The following is a 22,439-nucleotide window of genomic DNA, read 5'->3' as shown; positions in this document are numbered from 1 at the left end:
TATTGAAATCGGAATATTTTGAGTTTGTACTCTTTTTTTCATTTCTGGCAGAACTAATACTTTTGCTAAATTAGCGAGGTATTTTTTTCTTGGTAAAATATGTCGTGTATTATTTGTATATATTATTTGGCTATTTATGCCACCAACGTTCAACAACGAAAAACAATTGTCATTGGCCATCGATAACTATTTCTGGCTGTGGAATAATTTCCTTTCATAAAATCCACAGTATCAACTCCGCCCTTTGTAGAATTATAATGATTTATGATTTCAGGTTTACAATTTTCCCCAGAATCTTGGTCAATTTCATCACTATGATGCATGGTTGATAATAACAACACTATCTTCTTTTGTTTCGGTTTATAAGACAATAAAGTCATATTTTCTTGAAAGCCAAAAATACTTGAGTTGATGGGTCTTTCTTTTAGTTTTTGAGTAAATAATGGAGGTACAGTCGACTCTAGATAATTCAAACCTTCGATAATTCGAAACCTTCGGTAATTCGAAGTAAATACTCGGTTCCTTGAAAACCACGTGGTAATTCAAACAAAAACAATGCATTTAAGTACACTTGGTAATTTGAAATTAAATTTTGGAAAACTGGCCACTAACACTTGACAATTCGAAGTATCATTTGTTTAATGCTCGGAAATTCGAAGTATATTCACCAAATGTATTTTATCTGTATTCTTATAATCTTTTTATTAATAAATACTATACAATCGTGTAGAAATTTAGATTTTTTTTTTTTTTTTATTTAGAAATACGCCTCAACTGCCAGGGTTATTGGCGTTTAAGATATACATGTTACAGTTTAATTATAGTTTACTTAATGATACTAGAGCATACAGAAGAGAAAAAAAAAACGTATATAAGATAATTAATATGATACTAATAATATATAAAAATGTGAATTGTATGTGGTATGTTAGAATTTGTGTTATATTTTTTGCAGAAGGTTTGTTTCTTTGAGAAGTTCTAGGAGTGAAGATGTTCTTTCCGTATTTGGTGCTAGTATTTCACAAAGGTTGCTTGGGAGCATGAGTTTGTCTCTGGTGTCTTTTGTGAGGAGGCATTCTGTTAGAAGGTGTTTGACAGTGGTCACGGTGTTGCATGAGGTGCATATCCTTTTTGCTCATTAGATGTTCATGAGTGTAACGTGTATGGCCAATTCGTAATCTATTGAGTACGATTTGATGTCTACGCGGGAGTGATGTGTCAGGCAACCAAGGGAGGGTGGATGATTTTATTTCTCTTAGCTTGTTGTTTCTTACTGATTTCCATTCTTGAAGGCAGGTTTGGTCAAGGTTAGTGTTTATAAAGAGTTTTGTATCTAAATGTGTTGTTATATTCCAGAAATCAGTTGGTTCTTTCGTTGCCCTTTTGGCTATTTCGTCTGCAATTTCGTTACCAGGTATGTTGTTGTGTCCAGGTACCCATAGAAATCTGATGTCTTTTTTGGATAAGAATATAATGTTTAATATTAGGTTGCCTATTGGGTTGTTTTTTGTGTATTTGCTAAGTTTGTGAGGGCGCTGAGATAGTCTGTGTATATGGTTGAAGATTGGATATCCGAGGAGGCAGCTAATTCTGTGGCTTTTAAAAGAGCTAGATATTCTGCTGTATAGATTGAGTTGTATGATGGGATTTGAAATGCTGTTTGGGAGTTTGGCTGGATTATTGCGATAGCAGTTCCTTCCGTGTTGTTGGATGCGTCAATATATATTTCTTGATGTGGTGGAAGACTGTTTTTTAAATCGAAGAAGTTTGATTTGTAAATGTAGGAATCGGTTTCTTTTTTTTTTGTGTTCAGTTAGGTTGAGATAGATGAGAAGATTTGAGGTAATCCATGGTGGTTGTTCAGAGACTTGAGGATTAATTTGGTTTGTAAAAGTAATATTGAGGTCTGAGGCATAGGTGGCTGTACGAGTGCCAAGATTGTTTATATCGTTATTTTGGAATTGGTTGATTGAGTTTCTTAATATAGTGCTGAAGTGATTTTTTGTTGCTATTAATGTTTTTGAAGAGTCTTCCAATGTATGTTTTATTCTCCTTTTTTCAAGTGATTTAGAGCCTGTGATGTTTATGATGCTGAGAACAGGGCTGCTTTTGAAAGCACCAATTGACAATCTTAGGGCTGTATTGTGAATAGGATCTAAAGTTTTGATTGTAACCGCAGATGCTCCTGCATATAGTATTGAGCCTTATTCTAGTGCTGAGAGGATTATTGAGTTGTGTATTGTCTGTAATGTTTTGCTTTCTGCACCCCATTCGAGGTTACTTAGTGTTTTTATTATATTGAGTTTAGATTTTGCTTCATTTTTTATGTTGTTTATGTGAGTTTCGCCATACCTGAGTTTGTCCTATTGTTAAGTTGGCTATTTCTAGAATAATATTTGTGAAATTTTGTGTAACTTCATTTAAATTGTTAATTTTTGGTTTTTCAAATTCAATTGAATCTATTTTTTGTTCTAAGAGGGATGTGAATAGATTCCAGTCAGCGGTGTTTAGTTTCCATTTTGGTTTGCCTACTTGAATGTCTTCTGTATTTCTGTACGTTAATTTCGTGATTATGGGCAAGTGGTCGCTTCCATATGGATGAGATAATGTGTCCCATGTAAGGTGAGGAGCTAAAGAAGGTATTGTGAAAGATAAGTCAATAGCTGATTGCGTACCGGATACTGTGCCAAAATGAGTTGGTTTACCGTTGTTCAGTGTAATTAGGTTTTCAGAATCTATGACCGATTCGATTATTTTCCCTCTAGTGTTTGTAGTTATGCAGCCCCATAATTTGTTGTGGCTGTTGAAGTCACCTAGGAGAATGAACTGTCGTATATTGCAGACAGTCGTCAAAATAATATTATTTTATATATATGTAATATAGGTGGGAATATTTCAAATTGTAAATTATTGACATAGGTCAGGCCAGTGAAGCAATAATGTGCTGAGGCGACAATAATATTTTCTATATAACACCGCCGTACGCGCAGGCACGGCCCGGTTGTCGCTGAGTGATTCGGCGAGGACGTAGCTACGACGTGCGTGTGAAACGCCGATCGTAGTACGGGCTAGGCGATCTGAATTTGCTAAGTGTTTTATTTATGTTTGTTTTAAATACAATAAAAGTGTTTCCGACCTGAAAACCCGAGTTAAACATTATTTTAGTCATTCTTACGTTCTTACCTTAGGAACAGCGCCGGGATATACGTACTATGTGTCAATGAAGTTTTATTAAACTGAATAGTGCCAAGGTATATGTAATCTTTGAGTCATTTCAACTAGATAGGAACGAACTAAGAATTGACAAGCGCCTACCATCGTACCTCAAGGAGTTAACAGTGCCATTCTAATTAACTTTAGAGAGTGTCATTAACTAGAGAATACGAGGGTAAGGCGATAGTTGGTTTACCGCGTATTGTCTAATACGGGTGATACCACAGAACGGCGGAGGGAGTTGTTGAATGATGTTTTTTAAGTCTGCTTCGGTGAAAAGAGATTGGTTAGGGAGGTAAAGGTTGCAGATTGTAATCTTTTGTTTGAGTTGAACAGAAATAGTTACGGATTCAAGTGGAGTATCTATTAGTATTTCTTCGGAAGAATATGAGTCTTTTATAAATGTTGAGATACCTCCGCTGGCTCTGATTGCGTTAGTTCTTATTTTGGTATAATTTGTATATCCTTTTAGTGTGTTTTTTTTATAGTTTGTAAAATTTGTTTCTTGTAAACAAATGATTTCAGGGCAGTATTTGTTTATTATACTTTGTAGATTACTGATTCTTTTGTAGAAACCATTTAGGTTCCATTGTAGTATGTTATATTTTGTATTGTTGTGCTGCATTGTAGGTTTTATTTTTATAATGTTAGATTTGCGGTCTTGTGAAGGATTGATATGTGTCATTGATTATGTATTGAAATATGAATTAAGCTTCTGATTCGTCAGAATCATAGGGTTCTGCTTTTAACGTTTTTGTGAAGCGGGTTAATCTGTTTTTGATGCTACCATTTTGTAGGGTTGGTTTGATAGACATAATAATGTCCAATAAATCTTCTTTTGATATATTGTATTCATTATAAATTGTAGATGGTTCGAAGTGGCCTTGATTATTTTCAAAAATGTGTTTAAAGGTAATAAAATCGATTTTAAAATTGTTTTGATCGGTGAAGAGTTTTTTTGCTGGTTCTAGATAAGCATCGATATTTTCTAAAAATGTTGTTAGTGCTGCTGATTTTGATTTTTTGTTCTTTTTCTTTTTTTTTTCGATGATTTCGTTTTGGGGGGCCACTGGGTTTTGTGGAGCAGGCATTGCTTTTGAGTTTTAATTTGGTTCTAATGGAGATGGAGGTGGAGAGTGAGTTAGAAATGAGTCGGGGAGAGATCTTTTATTGCGTGTTGGTTGATCAATTTCCATTAGGATAACGTCAGAGTTTGGAATCGCATCTAAATTTTGAAGTGTTGGTTTTGATGTCATCGATGATGTTGGTGGAAGATTTGATGGCGGTGTAGGCTCAGAAGTGATATTGGGTGTTTCAAGGGGAGATGTGTCGGTGTTCGATGTGGAGGTAGGTACTATAGGGGTATTATATGTGTTTGACGAGACGTCTAATTTAGACGGTGTGTTTGCAATGGGTTGATCGTTGTTTACCTGTGACATTATGTTGTGTGAATTAATCTGGTTTGAGCAATGAGACGCAATGTGACCTTGGGCCTTACACAAGTAGCAGGTTAGAGAGTCATCTGATAAAAAGATCCTGTAGTTGGTGTCTTCGTAATTTATAAGTATGGAAGGTGGGAGTTTGATAAGATCGTCATGTTGGATAAAAGTTTGTCGACGAAAACTTAAAATATGCGTGAAGTCTTCAACTTGAATTCCGGCCCTTAGCGGTGTTATAGGGCTATAAAGAGGTATATTTAATTTGATAAATTCGTTTGCGATTATGTCAGGTGGTATATTAGGATATACGTTAGATAATATTATTCTTTTATTCGGATTGAAAAATTTTCGTAATTTGAATCGTTGGTGTAGTATTGTGATAAATGGGTTATTATCAATTAGATTATTTACTAATGAGCTGCTTGATAGGAATATACATAAGCGACCTTTAGATATACGGGACGCAAATAGAATATTAGACGGTTGGACTAATTTGCCGATTGCAATGATGTAATCTTTGGGTGGGATGTTGTCGTCTATATCGATTAATAAAGCTTGGTCTTTTTTGGGTATTAAGCTGTTTGCTACAGTTGAGGCGAATGATTGTTTGTTGATATCCGTGTAGATAGAACTGGTTGAAGTGTTGACGTTGGGTGAATTTTTTGGTGACATTTGATGTAGCGGTTTAGGATTTGATGTGCTTTTTAATGAATTTAATATGGGTAAGCTTTTGGGTGTGGTTGGTGACGTTTTATTTTTTTGTTTTTGTGCATCTTTTGGATAAGGTGGTTGACGAATGGAGGGGCTTTTTAAAGCTGGTAGTTTTGTAAACATTTTATAGTGTTGTGGGCTTGCGCCCGCTGGGTGTATTGTATCTTAGCTAGTAGTATTAATAACGAGCATATTACCTGCGATATGGTGCGTGTATAGTATACTGCTATCGGAAGCTATTAAAATCGGTACTCGTGAAACGCGATAAGCAACGTGTTGACTGTACGGAGTCTAACGACGAACTGAGAAATTTAGATTATTATTGTCGATAACTATAGAATATTATTGTAAGAACCTTATCGTTTTATTTCTTAATCGTCTCTAATCGTAATTTAACTCGTCGAGTCGTCGATAGCCGTCAGCCGAATGTAGTTTTATTTTAGTTTCGTTTGGTCGGTTGTAAAGTCAAGTTCATGTGACGCACTATTCTAAAAAATACAAATCTTTGACGATTTCGGAAAAAAAACAATTGAATGAAGCGGTTGAAAGAGGTGACAAAAAAACCGAAGTGGCTAAGACATTTGACATTCCTTTAAGTACACTGTCTACGATTTTGAAGGACAAAAATAAAATCATCACTGCGTCATCAAGCGGTGGTCGGAAACGAAACAGTAAAGGTGAGCATCCACGACTAGAAGAGTATTTAGTACAATGGGTTAGGTAATGCAGAGGGCAAAATGTGCCTGTAAGTGGCCTCTTACTCAAAGAAAAAGAAAAATCATTCGCCAAAGAGTTGGGCATCCCGTTTTTCTCAGCTAGTGATGGATGGTTAACGAATTTTAAGAAAAGAAACGGTATTTTTTTCAAAAAAATTTGTGGAGAAAGTTCTAGTGTTGACGATAACGTGTGTTCAGAGTGGCATCGTAAACTTTCAACTTTGTTAAAAAATTACGAGCCACGAAACGTATTCAACACAGATGAAACCGCTCTATTTTTTAAATGTTTACCAGATAAAACTTTTACTTTTAAAGAAGAAAAATACCACGGCGGGAAACATAGTAAAGACAGGTTAACGATTTTATTAGCAGTACCTAAACATGGACGGCTCCGAAAAGTTAACTCCACTCCTCATAGGAAAAGCTGCCAAACCAAGGTGTTTTAAGGGCATACGTTAATTTCCTATAACTTATCGTTCAAATAAAAAGGCATGGATGACGACAGAATTATTTAATGAATGGTTGTTTTCACTCAATGAAGACATGAAAAAACAGGAACGAAAAATTCTGCTGTTTTTAGACAACTGTACAGTTCATAATAACCCCCCACCTTTAATTAATATAGAACTTCAATTTTTTCCTCCTAACACCACATCGAAGTTGCAACCACTCGACCAAGGTATAATTAAGAATTGTAAAACTTTTTACCGTCAAGAAGTTGTAAAGAATGTTTTGGAATGCATTGAAAGTGAACAAACGCCAAACATTAGTGTATTGACTGCTATGATATTTGTTGATAAGGCATGGAAAAAAGTGGCTCCTTCTACGATACTCAAGTGTTTTAAAAAATCGGGATTTACCATAGAAATTTAAGAAACAGAAAACGACCAGTTGAATATTGAATCGATACAATGGAATTCCCTGCCAACTCAAGAAAATGTATCTTTCACTGATTATGTCAATGTAGATGAAGATGTTGCTGTATGGGGAGTCCTCTCTGACGCCGAAATTTTGGAAAATACATTAAGCATTGATGAAGACAATGAAGATGACACAAGTCCTCTACCTCTTGTGACTTTAAAAGAAGCCAGTTCATCCTTGGAAAAATTACGACATTTTTCGCTCCAGTCAGAAGTCACTGTTGAGGTTTTTGATGCTTTATTTACTAAAGAAAATACTATTGAAAAAATGAAACTAAATTCAATAAAGCAGAAAACCATTACAGATTTCTTTAAAAAATAATAATTTTTTATAATAATAATAAATAATTAAAATTGTTAAAATTAACAATAAATAACTCTAATATGTATGTCATATCACCTAATTTACTAAAATAATTAATATGTATGTATGTATGTATGTATGTACAATAATAAAAAACAAAATTTTTTTCTTAACTCTATAATTCGAATTTTTTTTGCCCTTGTTATTTCGAACTACTCAACAATTCGAACTCTCGGTAATTCGAAGTTATTCAACAGTCCCGTCAATTTCGAATTATCGAGAGTCGACTGTATTTCCCTTTTATTTTTCCTCACAGTCCCGACCATTGTCAAATTATGAATTTTTAGTTGGTTATTTGCCAGAGGAAATGAAGTGTACCAATTAATCTTTTGATTACCACGCTTGCACTATTATCTACTTTATACGGACCTTCTGGTTGTTGACCTGCGTATATTTCCAAATTGTAAACATAGTATGTTTTAGAATCGACTAACGCGTGCACTTTTAACCATCTTTCGCAGGCTTGTTCGGCATATATTGACGAAAAGAACAACGGCCACGAAAACTTTCTAACATTTCATCTATAGTTACATTTGAATTAAAATTGTAGTAATTTTTAGACCTATCAATAAATCCATCAAACATTTCCCTGATCGGTGCCAATTTATCAAGTTTTTTTCGATCTTCACGTGTATCAGAGTCATCAAAACGTAATGCCAGCAAGATATAAAAGGCCTATAACTGACTTTATTTCAATCAAATTAGTTGGAAGAACATCTCTTTCTCTAGCGTAGCTAGATCTAAACTTATCTAATCGTTTATTAGTGTATTTGACAATTTGTTCTAGTATATTATCAGGAAAAAATAATGTCCACGCATCTTCTATAGTTTTATCATTTTGAGCATTTTTTTTACACCCGGCAGCTGTCTAATTATATTATGTGACCTTGTGCGGGTATTTTTAGGAGGTTGATGCATATTCCAATAAGATTTTTTATCTTTGCTCAAGTATTGTGGACCCGATAACCATAAATTTAAATTTTCTACACATTCCTCATCAGATTCCTCAGAATTTGAGTTATGATTAGTGTTCTCAACGAATTCATTGTTACTTTTATCTGATTCATTCCCGTCATCAAACTTTAACAAATCTACATCTTCATTTATATTCTCTTCTAACCATCCAGTAATTTGTTCTGTATTCATTATGTCCTATGTTATAAGAAATATAGTATTATACTACCTAATATAATCAATATAATATAAATACTAATACTAATATAATACTTACAAATTATAATATATAATAAATATAATATAATATAATCAACATCAACTAATATAGTATCATAAGTATCATACCTTTTGAATAATGCACCAGTGACGCGTGTGGAAAGTACGTAATGAAAAAGCGTGAAGAAAAACCCGAAACAATGTCGACTGTCAAAATATATAATACCGATACAATATGGTATAAAGTATGTAAGTAGGTACGCTTTTTCGTTTATGAGTTCAAACACGCAGTGTCAAAACATCAATAACTAAAAAAATAAATATCGTTTTAAAAATACTGATAATTTAAAAGATAAAAAAAATTAAAAATGAATAATCAAGAAATTGATAAGCCAAATTTGTTTTTAATAGAATTTCAATAAGAGTAGTAGTTCTGTTTATATTATATTTTTTTTCCACAAAACACGACCGCTATATTTTTTGACTAAAATTATTTTTTAATGGACAGACATTATAGTTGTATATAAATCAAATATTCTGAACAAATTATTTGGTTACATTACTTATTTTAAGATTTTGAATTTTCGAACAAAATGTTAATGTGTCAAACATATTTTTGGAAAATATAAGTTTCGTTTATAACTGCGAGTATAATATTGAGTATTACACTATTATCTGGTCAAAAAAATATTTGACAAATATCATTTTCTGTGTATATGATATGGGCTTTGATTATCATTAGAGCGCGGATTAGTATGCATTTGAATATTTATTCTGGTTGATCGTATGATATGCTAAGTGTATTAATGTACTGTACTGGTTTATTAACATGTGAATTTTTTACTTATAATAATATTGAACCAGTGGCATTGACTATACAAAGAGATGAATTATTTTTATCAAATACTGTAAAAAAAATAGAAACATTTTTTTTTAATTATTACTTGCCAGAATTAGCTTCCAGGCAATTGTTATAATGTGCAATACTAATTGATAATTTTTATAAATAAAAATGTAATGCATATTTGTGAAATAAAGTTTATTTTATAAATCAATGTTAGTTTATAATAATTTTAATATTTTTTTATATAATATTTATTATATTTATATAAAGTTACATTTTTAGGCATAATAATTATTAATATACAGTATACAGTGTTAATACAGTTAGTATTAATTAGGTAGGTACACAAATCATAACTTATTTTTAACTATTAAACAAAAAAAATACACCTTAAGACTTAATTATAGGTAATTGCAGATTGGTTAAAACGCAACATATATGTACAATATCATCAACATGGGGAAGAAGGTTAATTTTTAATTTATTAAGGATACCATACATTTTCATTCGTGCAAAGATTCTTTCAATGTGTATACGAACACTAGCTATACTATATGTTTCCAGTATTTCTGTCTCGGAAAAACGGCCATTATGCAATATTGGGGGCATAATTAAAATACTGTTACTATTTTCAATTTCAGTTTGTATGCCAGGAAACCCTTTGTCAGCAAGTACCTGATCACCGGGTTCTAATTTTTTTTAAAAATCCTGAATCGTTTGTAATATATGAGTCACTTGACCTACCACCATAACATTTTGAAACAAAACAAATCATACCATTTGGGTTGATTGCCACAAGAAATTTTATTGTATAATTACTTTTATATCTTGAATATAAATAAACCCGTTGTTCTACAGTATTTGGTTGCTCGACCTTAACTTCAGTACAATCAATAATACATCTGCAATCTGGATAATTTATTTTAAAAGCTTCAGGTAAACATTGTTTTACTGAATATTTATCGGGCCAAAAAATAATAAAGTCTTTAGTCTTTGAACTTCAAAAATTAAGACATTCAGTAAATATTCTTGAAACTGTAGAAGGATCGATTCCAAATAACACACTGATTGCTGAATAGCTAATACCCAGTTTTATTTTTATTAAGAAAATAAGTAATCTATTCTCTTTTTTAACAGAATTTATGTTTAAAGTAGGTTTTAAAAAAGAAAGTAAAAGATTAAATACACAAAATGAAGTCCCAGTTAAACTTATTAGGCGTTTTTCAATAGTAAAGTAAGTTTTCAAAAGCGCCAGGAAAAACAAAATAAAAAGCAAGGAAAAACGGGAATTTTTATGCAAAATATGTTTTTCACAAAATTGAATTTGGTTTTTGGTGTACCTAACTCTAAAACAAATGATCGTAAATACATGACATTTTTTACTCAATGTTCATAAATTTTAAAATGTATTTGAAATTAAAAATGTATAAAATATTCTACTTTCATAGCCAAGAATTGGAAATGTAGGTAGAACAAGGGTTAAGTAGGTTATTCTTGAACAAAAAATCTCAAAAATCTCAAAAATATAAAAGCACAGTTTTTATTATAGTCATTTTATGTTCAAATTTGGTGGAGGAAATTACATATTAAATAACCAAGAATAACGATTTTAGCCATTTTGTATTGTAATATTACAATATATTGATTTAATATACCATACCTAATTTACGCTCAAAAATTCAAGTTGATGCCGTTAGCTTAAAAATTAGAGTGAATCGACCTATTATCAAACTTGATGGTAAGAACATTATCTGTGTTTTGTTGGAAGTATTTTTCGTTAATTTAGTTTTTAAGTGAGTTATGAGCGTTTTTAATTTACATTTATTATACACTCTATAACTCACTTAAAAACTGAATTATCGTAAAAAACTTCCAACAAAACATAGATAATGTTTTTACCATCGAATTTTATAATAGCTCGATTCACTCTAGCTAACGGCATAAAACTTGAATTTCTGTGCGTAAATTTGGTATGTTACTCGGAGAAAACACATGCGGGTGTGGCGTCCTCTTAATAATAACTAATAAGTAATACAAATATAAATATAATATAAAATATCCACACTGACAAACCGTCACCGCTCAGAATCGTTTTTCGTATACAAAGATATTATATCATTGAATTCAAATTTAACACAATCCATTACAGTGACCCACTTGTAACCTACAGTACAGCAGAGCACCTTTTTTTCTTTTGTTTTTCCTTGCTCTTTTGAAAACTATTGAGAAACCTCCCGTTGTCAAGAATTCACCAACTAGATTCACTTTCTCATCGAACGAGATACTGTTGAAAAAAATCAAAGCAATGTTACTGCCCCAAATGGTGATGATAGACACAAACAATTTTTAAAAAAAAAAACCAAACATCATTGTAATATCAATACCTACGCTCCGCTCAGAATCTAAAATTTAAGTTTTTTAATGTTTGTTATATGGACATTCAAATGACAGAACAAGTTCTGTTGATGACGGTTTAGTTATCCACGGAATATAATCCGTGTAATTACGTGAAGTGGAGAAACCGCGGTTCCATAAGGTACGTGAAATGGATGCAAACGTTGTTGTTCATTTCGTGAAACGTACAATAACACGATGCGCAACATATACATTTATTTAATATACAATTAAACAATTTAAAACAAATAAATTATGTACTGACTACTTATGACTCATTGTGTCCATCGAGATATAAATATATAAAATTAGCAAGAATTCGGATACAGGATTTACCCCACTGGGTGTATATTATAGTGTATGTCTATATGTCCTGTCGCGGCTGTCGGTATCATCAAAGGATCTTAAAGGTACCTTAATTATTATAAATAGATCACTGCGATATATTTTATTTTATTTAATGAAATAATTTCAACCTCTGAAGCCTATTGTGTTAGACCACTTGTGTTCAAGCTGTGGACTTATACGCATCTCCTGTTTTAAGCCAACGTTTCCATTTAAACAAGGCAATTTTATTTAAATTTACGTTTCGCATTGAAAATGGACGTTATTGTCACTAATAGGTCGAAAGACGTTTATGCCCATGAAGGATTTCAATATATATTCGATAGGATGAGCGCAGACAATATCACAAAATATTATAGATGTCGCAGAAGGGATATTAATTGTAAAGGACGAATTCACGTAAATAACCGACATGTTTTAGTTAAGGGAACCCACGGTGGTCATGACGAATCTCCTGTGGATGTAGAGGTAAGTTAAATTATAATCAATATTGAAAGGATAGACGTTTTATTTAATAGTTAAATTGTAATGTTGTATGCTTGATTAATTAACAGTAAATATTCATTGTCATTAAATAATTAAATACTACATTTTTTAATTTTTTTACATGTGCACGTAATGCAATTAAAAAAATTGTAAACATTTTGTTTTGTAATGATTAAAAAAATTTATATTTTCAGACTTGGGTAGTATTCCGATTACAGTATTCGGAATACTTTTTAAATACTTTTTTTTGAAAGTATTCTATACGGTATTTTGAATACTTTTTACGATTATTCTGAGTACAGTATTCGGAATACTTATCTTCTTATATATGTATACTCTAACATTTTCAAGTACCTACCTAGCTCAATTGGTCATTGGAAATCACAAATTACATTAATATTATTTTAATGTAGGTAAGTATACTATATTTTAATTTTCATTTTGTTTTTTATTTTTTATTTAAGAAGATTTACCTAATAAGATGTAATAATAATATATTATAATAGATTATTTTAATTTTGTATTCATAATTTAGATACTGTTGATCCCAAACATACAAATAATTTTGATAATTATTGGAATAATTTTTTGCTTTTTAATGAATATTTTACTATCACAATTGTATAATATAATAAGTATTTTTTTTTAAATTTTTTTTGTGTCCTTAAAGGTGATAGCCTTTAAGGACAGTAAAAATGCATAGATTTTCTTCAACAGGACCTTTTCTGATAGGAATGTGAATCCAAGGCTTATAGATAATAATTATCTATAAACCTTGGAGTGAACTACTTGGTACTTGGGGGGTCAAAGGTAAAGTAAGTTTTCAAAAGCACCAGGAAAAACAAAATAAAAAGTAAAGAATAACGGGAATTTTTACGCAAAATCTGTTTTTCACAAAATTGAATTTGGTTTTTGGTGTAACTCTAAAACAAATGATCGTAAATACATGACATTTTTTACTCAATGTATTATATGTCTATGTAATAGATGGAACCTTAGTATAAGCAAATACTATATACGACAATACGGTACACTTACTACTGTAAAACCTGGCGATCCGTCTCATCAATTCCCCCGAGATTGCTATTAAATTGCCTAAAATTACTCCTTAAATATGATATTTATAGGTATAAACTTATTTATTTTTAAGGGGTAAATTACGGCAATCACAACTACAATCTCGGGTGGAACTGATAAGAACTGGACGCCAGTTTTTACCATAGCTGTCCCGTATAGTCGTATATAGTATTTGGTATTAGGTCTATGCTACAACCACGGTTATTATCCATAATTTATAATTGTGCCCATATCTTTGTTATCTATTCAACAGACTACCAGTATAATTGTTCTATGCTACCAGTAATCATATCAGTAATCAAATCAGTATCAGTAATCTCTTATCTCGTAGTCGTTAAAAAATTTCAAATTCGAAAATAAATACTGAGCAGTAAGTAGTTGTAATGTTATATCAAATACTATATACGATCGTATATAGTATTTGGTTATATGCACAATGCATATTATCGCTTCCAGGTATTGTATGAAAAATAACTAATTACTAATTTATTTATCTGTCATTCTATGGTCGCTGGTGGGTACTGGCGTCTGGCTGGGTAGTTAATGTTCTTACTTTTCATTTTTATAGTTGGTACTGATTACTGTTGTCTCATGTCTGTTACTACTCAGCACGCATCATCTATCTACTACCTACCTATTGATTGACGTTTTTAACTTTTCAACTTAAATAACGTGAGTATAACTTGTAAAATTGACTTATATGTTTAAATAGTTTAATATTAGTGAATCGCACGTGAAATTTAACTTTTATGACGAATAGGTAAGTGAATTAACTCAAAATTCAAGCCACATGATGTTACTTATTAATACCAATATACCATAGACATAAATAGAATACTAATTTTGAGTCATTCTAATGAACTTTTAAGCTCTCCGTACTCACCTTTAAAATTAGATTGGAACTCATAATTATTAGGTATGATAAGTAAAATATTTGATATTTCTATAATTTGTAATCGGATATTCATAATTTATGACCATGTACCATATAGTAATATACTAAAATATTATTACCTATTTACTTATGTAGTTATGTGTTGTTAAGATCTTTAAAAGAGGCTAACTTCTGATAAGTTTTTGATTGTAAGGTCTAAGGTTAGGTTAATTCATAATATCGCCTATTAGTTATTCCCACTGAATATTAAAATAGGTATCTATTATGTTTGTGACTACACTACATTAATAGGTATTTATTAAATAAGAAATTTAATATTTAGACAAATTGTTTAATGTAGATATATGTATCAACCTCATGAATCTAAATTCTCTGCAATAAAGGATATCCAATTTAGTCTATAAAATAAGTATGTTTTTATCCTTGGTTATTATTTAACTTAAATTAGGTTTGTGAATTATTATTTTTTGCAGAAATTGTGAAACAGTGAATATTATCATTTTTTATTAATGGTCCATTACAAAATTATGGGCTAAACCTCTCAAATACTCAATAATATTACGGTCCCTGAAATGTTGAACTAAATTTAAAATGCGGTCTGATGCTTCGACATATTTTTTTTTTAATGGTGGTGGTTCATGGCCTCCAACAAGAAACTCATAATACAGATCTCTTTCTGCCTGAACTTTTTTCAATTCAATTATAAACTGCCAGATCGTCGGATGATTCATGCTGAGCTGTGCTTGCAGTCGCCGATGAGAAGCTTCTGCTACGTTGTTTGTTTTCTATTTTAAACAAAACCAATTCAAGTAAATCAGCTATTTTAAAAGTATAAAAAAAATTGGTTTAATATTACTACATAAATGGAATTTTATTATTCTTATTGACTAAAATCTGTAAATTTTATAAATTGGACACTTTTAAAAAATATTATTTAACATTTGATTATAGTTGGGTCACTGACACACTATTATATTTATTTATTTTAAATTAAAAGTTAAATAATGATAATATAGCAATAGATAGAACAATTTAAATAAAATAAAATAATAAAATATTATATTAAGTATGCATAAGATTGTATATTTATTATATTATATTGTGATTGTGATTGTAATTGTGTGCCTCCCATGATACATTATTAATTAATGAAACAATCTATACTTAAACCAAAAAAGATGCTAATTTCTTAAGATTTTATATCATTTATATCTTACACAACCTATAATTGTGTATAAATTATATTATATTATATGAGTTTGAAATTTGAATATCCCATATAAATTGTATAACAAAATGAATGAGTGTATAATACAGTGCAAATGCTACACCAATACTATACATTTTGTATTGATTAATTATTGAGCTCAATTTTTTATAAAAATGTATTATAATAATTAATTAATTCCATAGTACTTTTATTTTAACATGTGTTAATTTCTTTTCCTAACTTGATCTTAATAAATAATTGTTTAATAATTACTACTATAATTTATTACTGTTGTATAGAAACATAAGATTATTTTTAAAAATGTTTTATGTCTTACCATTTGTTCAGTTAAGACTCTATTGTACAAGTTCCATGTCTCAATCGGAAATGCTGGTACCCTCCTCAAGCCTTCTCTTCTCAATATTCCGATATAATACATTTCCAGCCAATCTAAAATTGGTTGTAATGTAGGCTCTACCCGTTCCAACTCTTCACTTAATATTTCAAAGCTTTCAACAACGTTTATGGGAGGAACAAACGCCAAGGCAGTTATCATACGTGCGTATAAATTAAAATCTGCGTTATTTCTATAAGAACTAAAAAAAAAATACATAATTATAATTTGTACATAGTTTACATTTAAAATTTTATATTTCAGCTTACGCCATCAATCCCGCAGTTCCAATTTGTTTCTTCAAATTCTGAAGAAGATGGAAAAAACACCCACGAATTTCTACTTCAGGAAATTCGTTCCTAAACGCGTTGTGGATCGCTAGTTCAAAGTCCACAGAGACACTTCCTACGTTGATGCCTGGCGATAAATTTTTTATTTGTACAAGCAAATTATTGTATGTTGCTTGACTTTTATTGGGCAATATGGCATAAACACATGGATGTACACCTCCATTTCGACATCCTAATATTACGAACACTTGAGAAAATAGTATGGGAGCTATTTTGAAAGTCCCATCTACAAACCATTGTTCAGATGTTGATAATATCTAAAATGAATCCAAAAATTAGAAATTCTTAAAAATGAATTGGTTTTATTATTAAGACGGAGATAATACTATCAAAATGATTTAAGAACATACTTCTAAACCTTTTTGACGACCGAATAAAAGAATTCTATTATTCTCAGGGCCAGTATCACATAATAAAAAATTCTCAAATACTCCTGGTTCGACTTCATACTCCTTAAAACTGTCAGGGATATCTAATTCAAATAATGTTAAAGGGGCAACAGGAATTTGTGGCCCATTTTGACGTCTTACCCGTCGCACAGTTTTTTTTAGTGTGTTTATAGATGATAAGGCTCCTTTACCAGCAACAGATAACCCATATAAACAAATTAATACATTATAGTTTAAGTCATAATACATACAAATATGCAATATACATGCAAATATATTTATAATATTTATATTAAATTAATTTTACTTAAAAAATTTAATTATAAAATATTAATAACTAATAAGTACCTATCCTAATGACATAAAAAGAATAATATTCAATAATTATTCAATAATTAATTGCATTGTACATTCAACTAAAGTAAATTAATAAAATCTGAATTAACTATTGTATTCATATTTGACATAATAATATTGGCTCCAATGAAAAGTGTTTTTTATACTATGTTTTAGTGAATAAACTAATGTTTTGTAAGACGTAAGAAATATGTTATAATATTTATTTTACCTATACACTGGTTAATTGCTACGGCCGAGGCTTCCAATGTATCAGCAGCTCTTCTTTTTATCCTACATATTGTCGAAGCCATCTAATTAAAATATAGATTAGATTAATTGAACATTTTTTTAGTAAACAATCCTATCCTCTAAAAACATTTATGTTATAGAAAATAAAATACAGACTTGGGTAAAATACTTTTAAAATACTTAAAAAAAGTATTCAGAATATGTATTCGAATACTTTATGATAATAACATTCCTAAGTATTTGGAATATTTCACAAAAAGTATTCCAAATATTTTTCGAATACTTTTTTTTAGTGGATTTAGATTTCAATAGCAAAAATATTATTTTTTCAATTCTATGTTTATGAATGAACACTATTATAATCTCGATAATATACACCTATCTGGCTATTTATGAGTTATAATTTATAAATTATATTCAAATTAATATAGTTAATAAGTAATAATTAGTAATATATTAGACTATTAGAGTATACATATATAAGAAGATAAGTATTCCGAATACTGTACTCAGAATAATCGTAAAAAGTATTCAAAATACCGTATAGAATACTTTCAAAAAAAAGTATTTAAAAAGTATTCCGAATACTGTAATCGGAATACTACCCAAGTCTGAAAATATAAATTTTTTTAATCATTACAAAACAAAATGTTTACAATTTTTTTAATTGCATTACGTGCACATGTAAAAAAATTAAAAAATGTAGTATTTAATTATTTAATGACAATGAATATTTACTGTTAATTAATCAAGCATACAACATTACAATTTAACTATTAAATAAAACGTCTATCCTTTCAATATTGATTATAATTTAACTTACCTCTACATCCACAGGAGATTCGTCATGACCACCGTGGGTTCCCTTAACTAAAACATGTCGGTTATTTACGTGAATTCGTCCTTTACAATTAATATCCCTTCTGCGACATCTATAATATTTTGTGATATTGTCTGCGCTCATCCTATCGAATATATATTGAAATCCTTCATGGGCATAAACGTCTTTCGACCTATTAGTGACAATAACGTCCATTTTCAATGCGAAACGTAAATTTAAATAAAATTGCCTTGTTTAAATGGAAACGTTGGCTTAAAACAGGAGATGCGTATAAGTCCACAGCTTGAACACAAGTGGTCTAACACAATAGGCTTCAGAGGTTGAAATTATTTCATTAAATAAAATAAAATATATCGCAGTGATCTATTTATAATAATTAAGGTACCTTTAAGATCCTTTGATGATACCGACAGCCGCGACAGGACATATAGACATACACTATAATATACACCCAGTGGGGTAAATCCTGTATCCGAATTCTTGCTAATTTTATATATTTATATCTCGATGGACACAATGAGTCATAAGTAGTCAGTACATAATTTATTTGTTTTAAATTGTTTAATTGTATATTAAATAAATGTATATGTTGCGCATCGTGTTATTGTACGTTTCACGAAATGAACAACAACGTTTGCATCCATTTCACGTACCTTATGGAACCGCGGTTTCTCCACTTCACGTAATTACACGGATTATATTCCGTGGATAACTAAACCGTCATCAACAGAACTTGTTCTGTCATTTGAATGTCCATATAACAAACATTAAAAAACTTAAATTTTAGATTCTGAGCGGAGCGTAGGTATTGATATTACAATGATGTTTGGTTTTTTTTTTTAAAAATTGTTTGTGTCTATCATCACCATTTGGGGCAGTAACATTGCTTTGATTTTTTTCAACAGTATCTCGTTCGATGAGAAAGTGAATCTAGTTGGTGAATTCTTGACAACGGGAGGTTTCTCAATAGTTTTCAAAAGAGCAAGGAAAAACAAAAGAAAAAAAGGTGCTCTGCTGTACTGTAGGTTACAAGTGGGTCACTGTAATGGATTGTGTTAAATTTGAATTCAATGATATAATATCTTTGTATACGAAAAACGATTCTGAGCGGTGACGGTTTGTCAGTGTGGATATTTTATATTATATTTATATTTGTATTACTTATTAGTTATTATTAAGAGGACGCCACACCCGCATGTGTTTTCTCCGAGTAACATACCAAATTTACGCACAGAAATTCAAGTTTTATGCCGTTAGCTAGAGTGAATCGAGCTATTATAAAATTCGATGGTAAAAACATTATCTATGTTTTGTTGGAAGTTTTTTACGATAATTCAGTTTTTAAGTGAGTTATAGAGTGTATAATAAATGTAAATTAAAAACGCTCATAACTCACTTAAAAACTAAATTAACGAAAAATACTTCCAACAAAACACAGATAATGTTCTTACCATCAAGTTTGATAATAGGTCGATTCACTCTAATTTTTAAGCTAACGGCATCAACTTGAATTTTTGAGCGTAAATTAGGTATGGTATATTAAATCAATATATTGTAATATTACAATACAAAATGGCTAAAATCGTTATTCTTGGTTATTTAATATGTAATTTCCTCCACCAAATTTGAACATAAAATGACTATAATAAAAACTGTGCTTTTATATTTTTGAGATTTTTGAGATTTTTTGTTCAAGAATAACCTACTTAACCCTTGTTCTACCTACATTTCCAATTCTTGGCTATGAAAGTAGAATATTTTATACATTTTTAATTTCAAATGCATTTTAAAATTTATGAACATTGAGTAAAAAATGTCATGTATTTACGATCATTTGTTTTAGAGTTAGGTACACCAAAAACCAAATTCAATTTTGTGAAAAACATATTTTGCATAAAAATTCCCGTTTTTCCTTGCTTTTTATTTTGTTTTTCCTGGCGCTTTTGAAAACTTACTTTACTATTGACCCCCCGAGTAGGCACCTAGTAGATTTACTTTCATATCAGAAAAGATACTGTTGAAGAAATCTATGCGTTTTTACTGTTCTTAAAGGTAATAGCAGACACAAAAGTATTTTTTAAAAAAAACACTTATTAAATTATACAATTGTGATTATAAAATATTCTTTAAAAACGCAAAACAATATTAGAATATTTGGGACCAACTGCAGCATCTAAATTGTGAATACAAAATTAAAATAATCTATTATAATATATTATTATTACATCTTATTAGGTAAATCTTCTTAAATAAAAAATAAAAAACAAAATGAAAATTAAAATATAGTATACTTACCTACATTAAAATAATATTAATGTAATTTGTGATTTCCAATGACCAATTGAGCTAGGTAGGTACTTGAAAATGTTAAGCACCCTTCTGCATGGGAAAAATAAAAAGTTGTACACAGTAAACTGTGTTAAAATTGTTGAACATTATCAAAAATTATTCACATAAATGTTAATAAATATAATTTTTTTATGGTAACAAAATAATTAGGCGTGGCTGCATGATTAATAATTAGAATATGCTAATATTCTGTTTGAAGGATGTATATAATTTATTATATTGTCTGATGTATATCCGCTACAAGCAAATAGATTTATAAATCTAAAAATATTAATAACAATATTTAATATTGTGGTAGGTAGGTACATGATATTGGTACCTATAACGACTATAACTTATAAGCTACAAATCATTGGCACAAATAGGGGGGGGGGGGGGGAGAGGACTTAATCTCACAATTCAAAGTTCCGTACTTAGTACTATAAGCATATATAATTTTTAGAAAATAATATAGGAAGATCATGGGGTTTTAGTGTCCCATCAAAATATTGGGCTATTTGCGCCTATGCTATACGAATAATAATATATTATACTTAAAATTTTTGTAAGTGAAAAAAACACTGGTTCCTGTTATATTATAATAGTTCGATATTTCCATGTGATTATTTTATTGTTAGTCACTAACTTTTACATTTTTTTACGTTTTTTTATGTTTTGAGTTGTTTTCCATTGTTGAGACAGATAAAAATCATTACAGAGTGATATATTATGAACATTGTATAATGTATATTAGATATTTGATACAATGGTCAATGGTGAATGGGTCACCAAATAAATCATAGATACACTTATCACTTACCTATGTTATATGATGCAGGTACCTATTATAGGTACACTGTTATGCGAGTTGTATTACGTAAATATTACCCATATTAAATAATAACAATCAATGATTTAACAATGTTATTTTGAGAATTCCAGAGTATACCTACCAATCCTGACCTAATTAATTGTTCTAATATGTTAATAGTTAATACGGCTGAATCCTCTAATTTGACTTTGTAGCATATATAATGGGTTAGCTCAATTCACGATAAAATAATTTTCTAATAATTGTATAATTTTTATTTTGAAACAAACTTTTTTTTTAATCTTACTTATTTAAATAGTTAATATAGTGCCTTTTCTTACATGGTACCTATGTATTATGTAACAAATATGAATAAAGTTCAATTTTGGATTTGAACGTGGCCCGTGCGAAGTACATAAGAGGTTATCAAATATCTGTAGTGCCAAACAAAGCAATATAGACTAAATATTACGAACTAATAATTACATTAAACAGTCAGGCATTATTGTATTAATTGTAGGTACATTTATCATTTGCATGTTTATTAAAAATAATAAATCTAGATAATAATTTCATAATTCTTGTCACGTGCCATTAAGCCTACAAAATATGTTGTTATTTTTTCTTTCTAAAAAGTATTGTTTTGTGGGACTTTGTTACACTATTATTTACTATGGATTCTAAAATAAAAGCGTTTCTTTGATGAAGATGTCCCTACAGTTTAGGTAAAACACACAAAGTAAATTCATTATCAATAATTTAACCAAAAAATATTTATCACATTGCGTGCAGAACAGCATGGACGATATATAAAACGCACGCACTAACTAGGACATATGTATAGTGTTTGCCGCATATGTTTTACTTCTATGTTATTATGAAAGCGTCATAAATATCAATCCTTTTTATTGAGTATCGTTTCAACACTCGTTGTTATTGTCCGTTTTTTGT

At 30.1% G+C, this 22,439-nt stretch overlaps 1 protein-coding gene, 1 long non-coding RNA gene and 1 pseudogene across 2 annotated transcripts; 2 read left to right on the top strand and 1 right to left on the bottom strand.

Moving 5' to 3' along the window:
• Positions 1-6,574: 6,574 nt before the first annotated feature.
• LOC132932592 (uncharacterized) lies at positions 6,575-7,321 on the top strand. The gene is made up of 2 exons (XM_060998969.1): positions 6,575-6,758; positions 6,954-7,321. The coding sequence occupies exons 1-2, from the start codon at positions 6,575-6,577 to the stop codon at positions 7,319-7,321; spliced, it is 552 nt and encodes a 183-aa protein (XP_060854952.1).
• Positions 7,322-9,770: 2,449 nt separating this feature from the next.
• Positions 9,771-10,608, bottom strand: LOC132932591 (uncharacterized; annotated as a pseudogene).
• A 3,411-nt stretch (positions 10,609-14,019) lies between these two features.
• On the top strand, positions 14,020-16,842 carry LOC132937329 (uncharacterized). The gene is made up of 5 exons (XR_009663651.1): positions 14,020-14,138; positions 14,251-14,354; positions 15,051-15,386; positions 16,136-16,345; positions 16,446-16,842. It is a non-coding gene; the product is annotated as an uncharacterized LOC132937329 (long non-coding RNA).
• The last annotated feature ends 5,597 nt before the right edge of the window (positions 16,843-22,439 follow it).

The sequence above is a fragment of the Metopolophium dirhodum genome, chromosome 1 (assembly GCF_019925205.1).
Source record: "Metopolophium dirhodum isolate CAU chromosome 1, ASM1992520v1, whole genome shotgun sequence".
NCBI classification, from domain to species: domain Eukaryota; kingdom Metazoa; phylum Arthropoda; class Insecta; order Hemiptera; family Aphididae; genus Metopolophium; species Metopolophium dirhodum.
This window is presented reverse-complemented; position numbering and strand designations above follow the sequence as displayed.

Coding starts and splice junctions, on each gene's coding strand:
- LOC132932592 (XM_060998969.1), top strand. CDS start 6,575: ATGACGACAGAATTATTTAATGAATGGTTGTTTTCACTCAATGAAGAC. Junction 6,759..6,953: donor GTTGCAACCACTCGACCAAG/GTATAATTAAGA, acceptor TAGAAATTTAAG/AAACAGAAAACGACCAGTTG.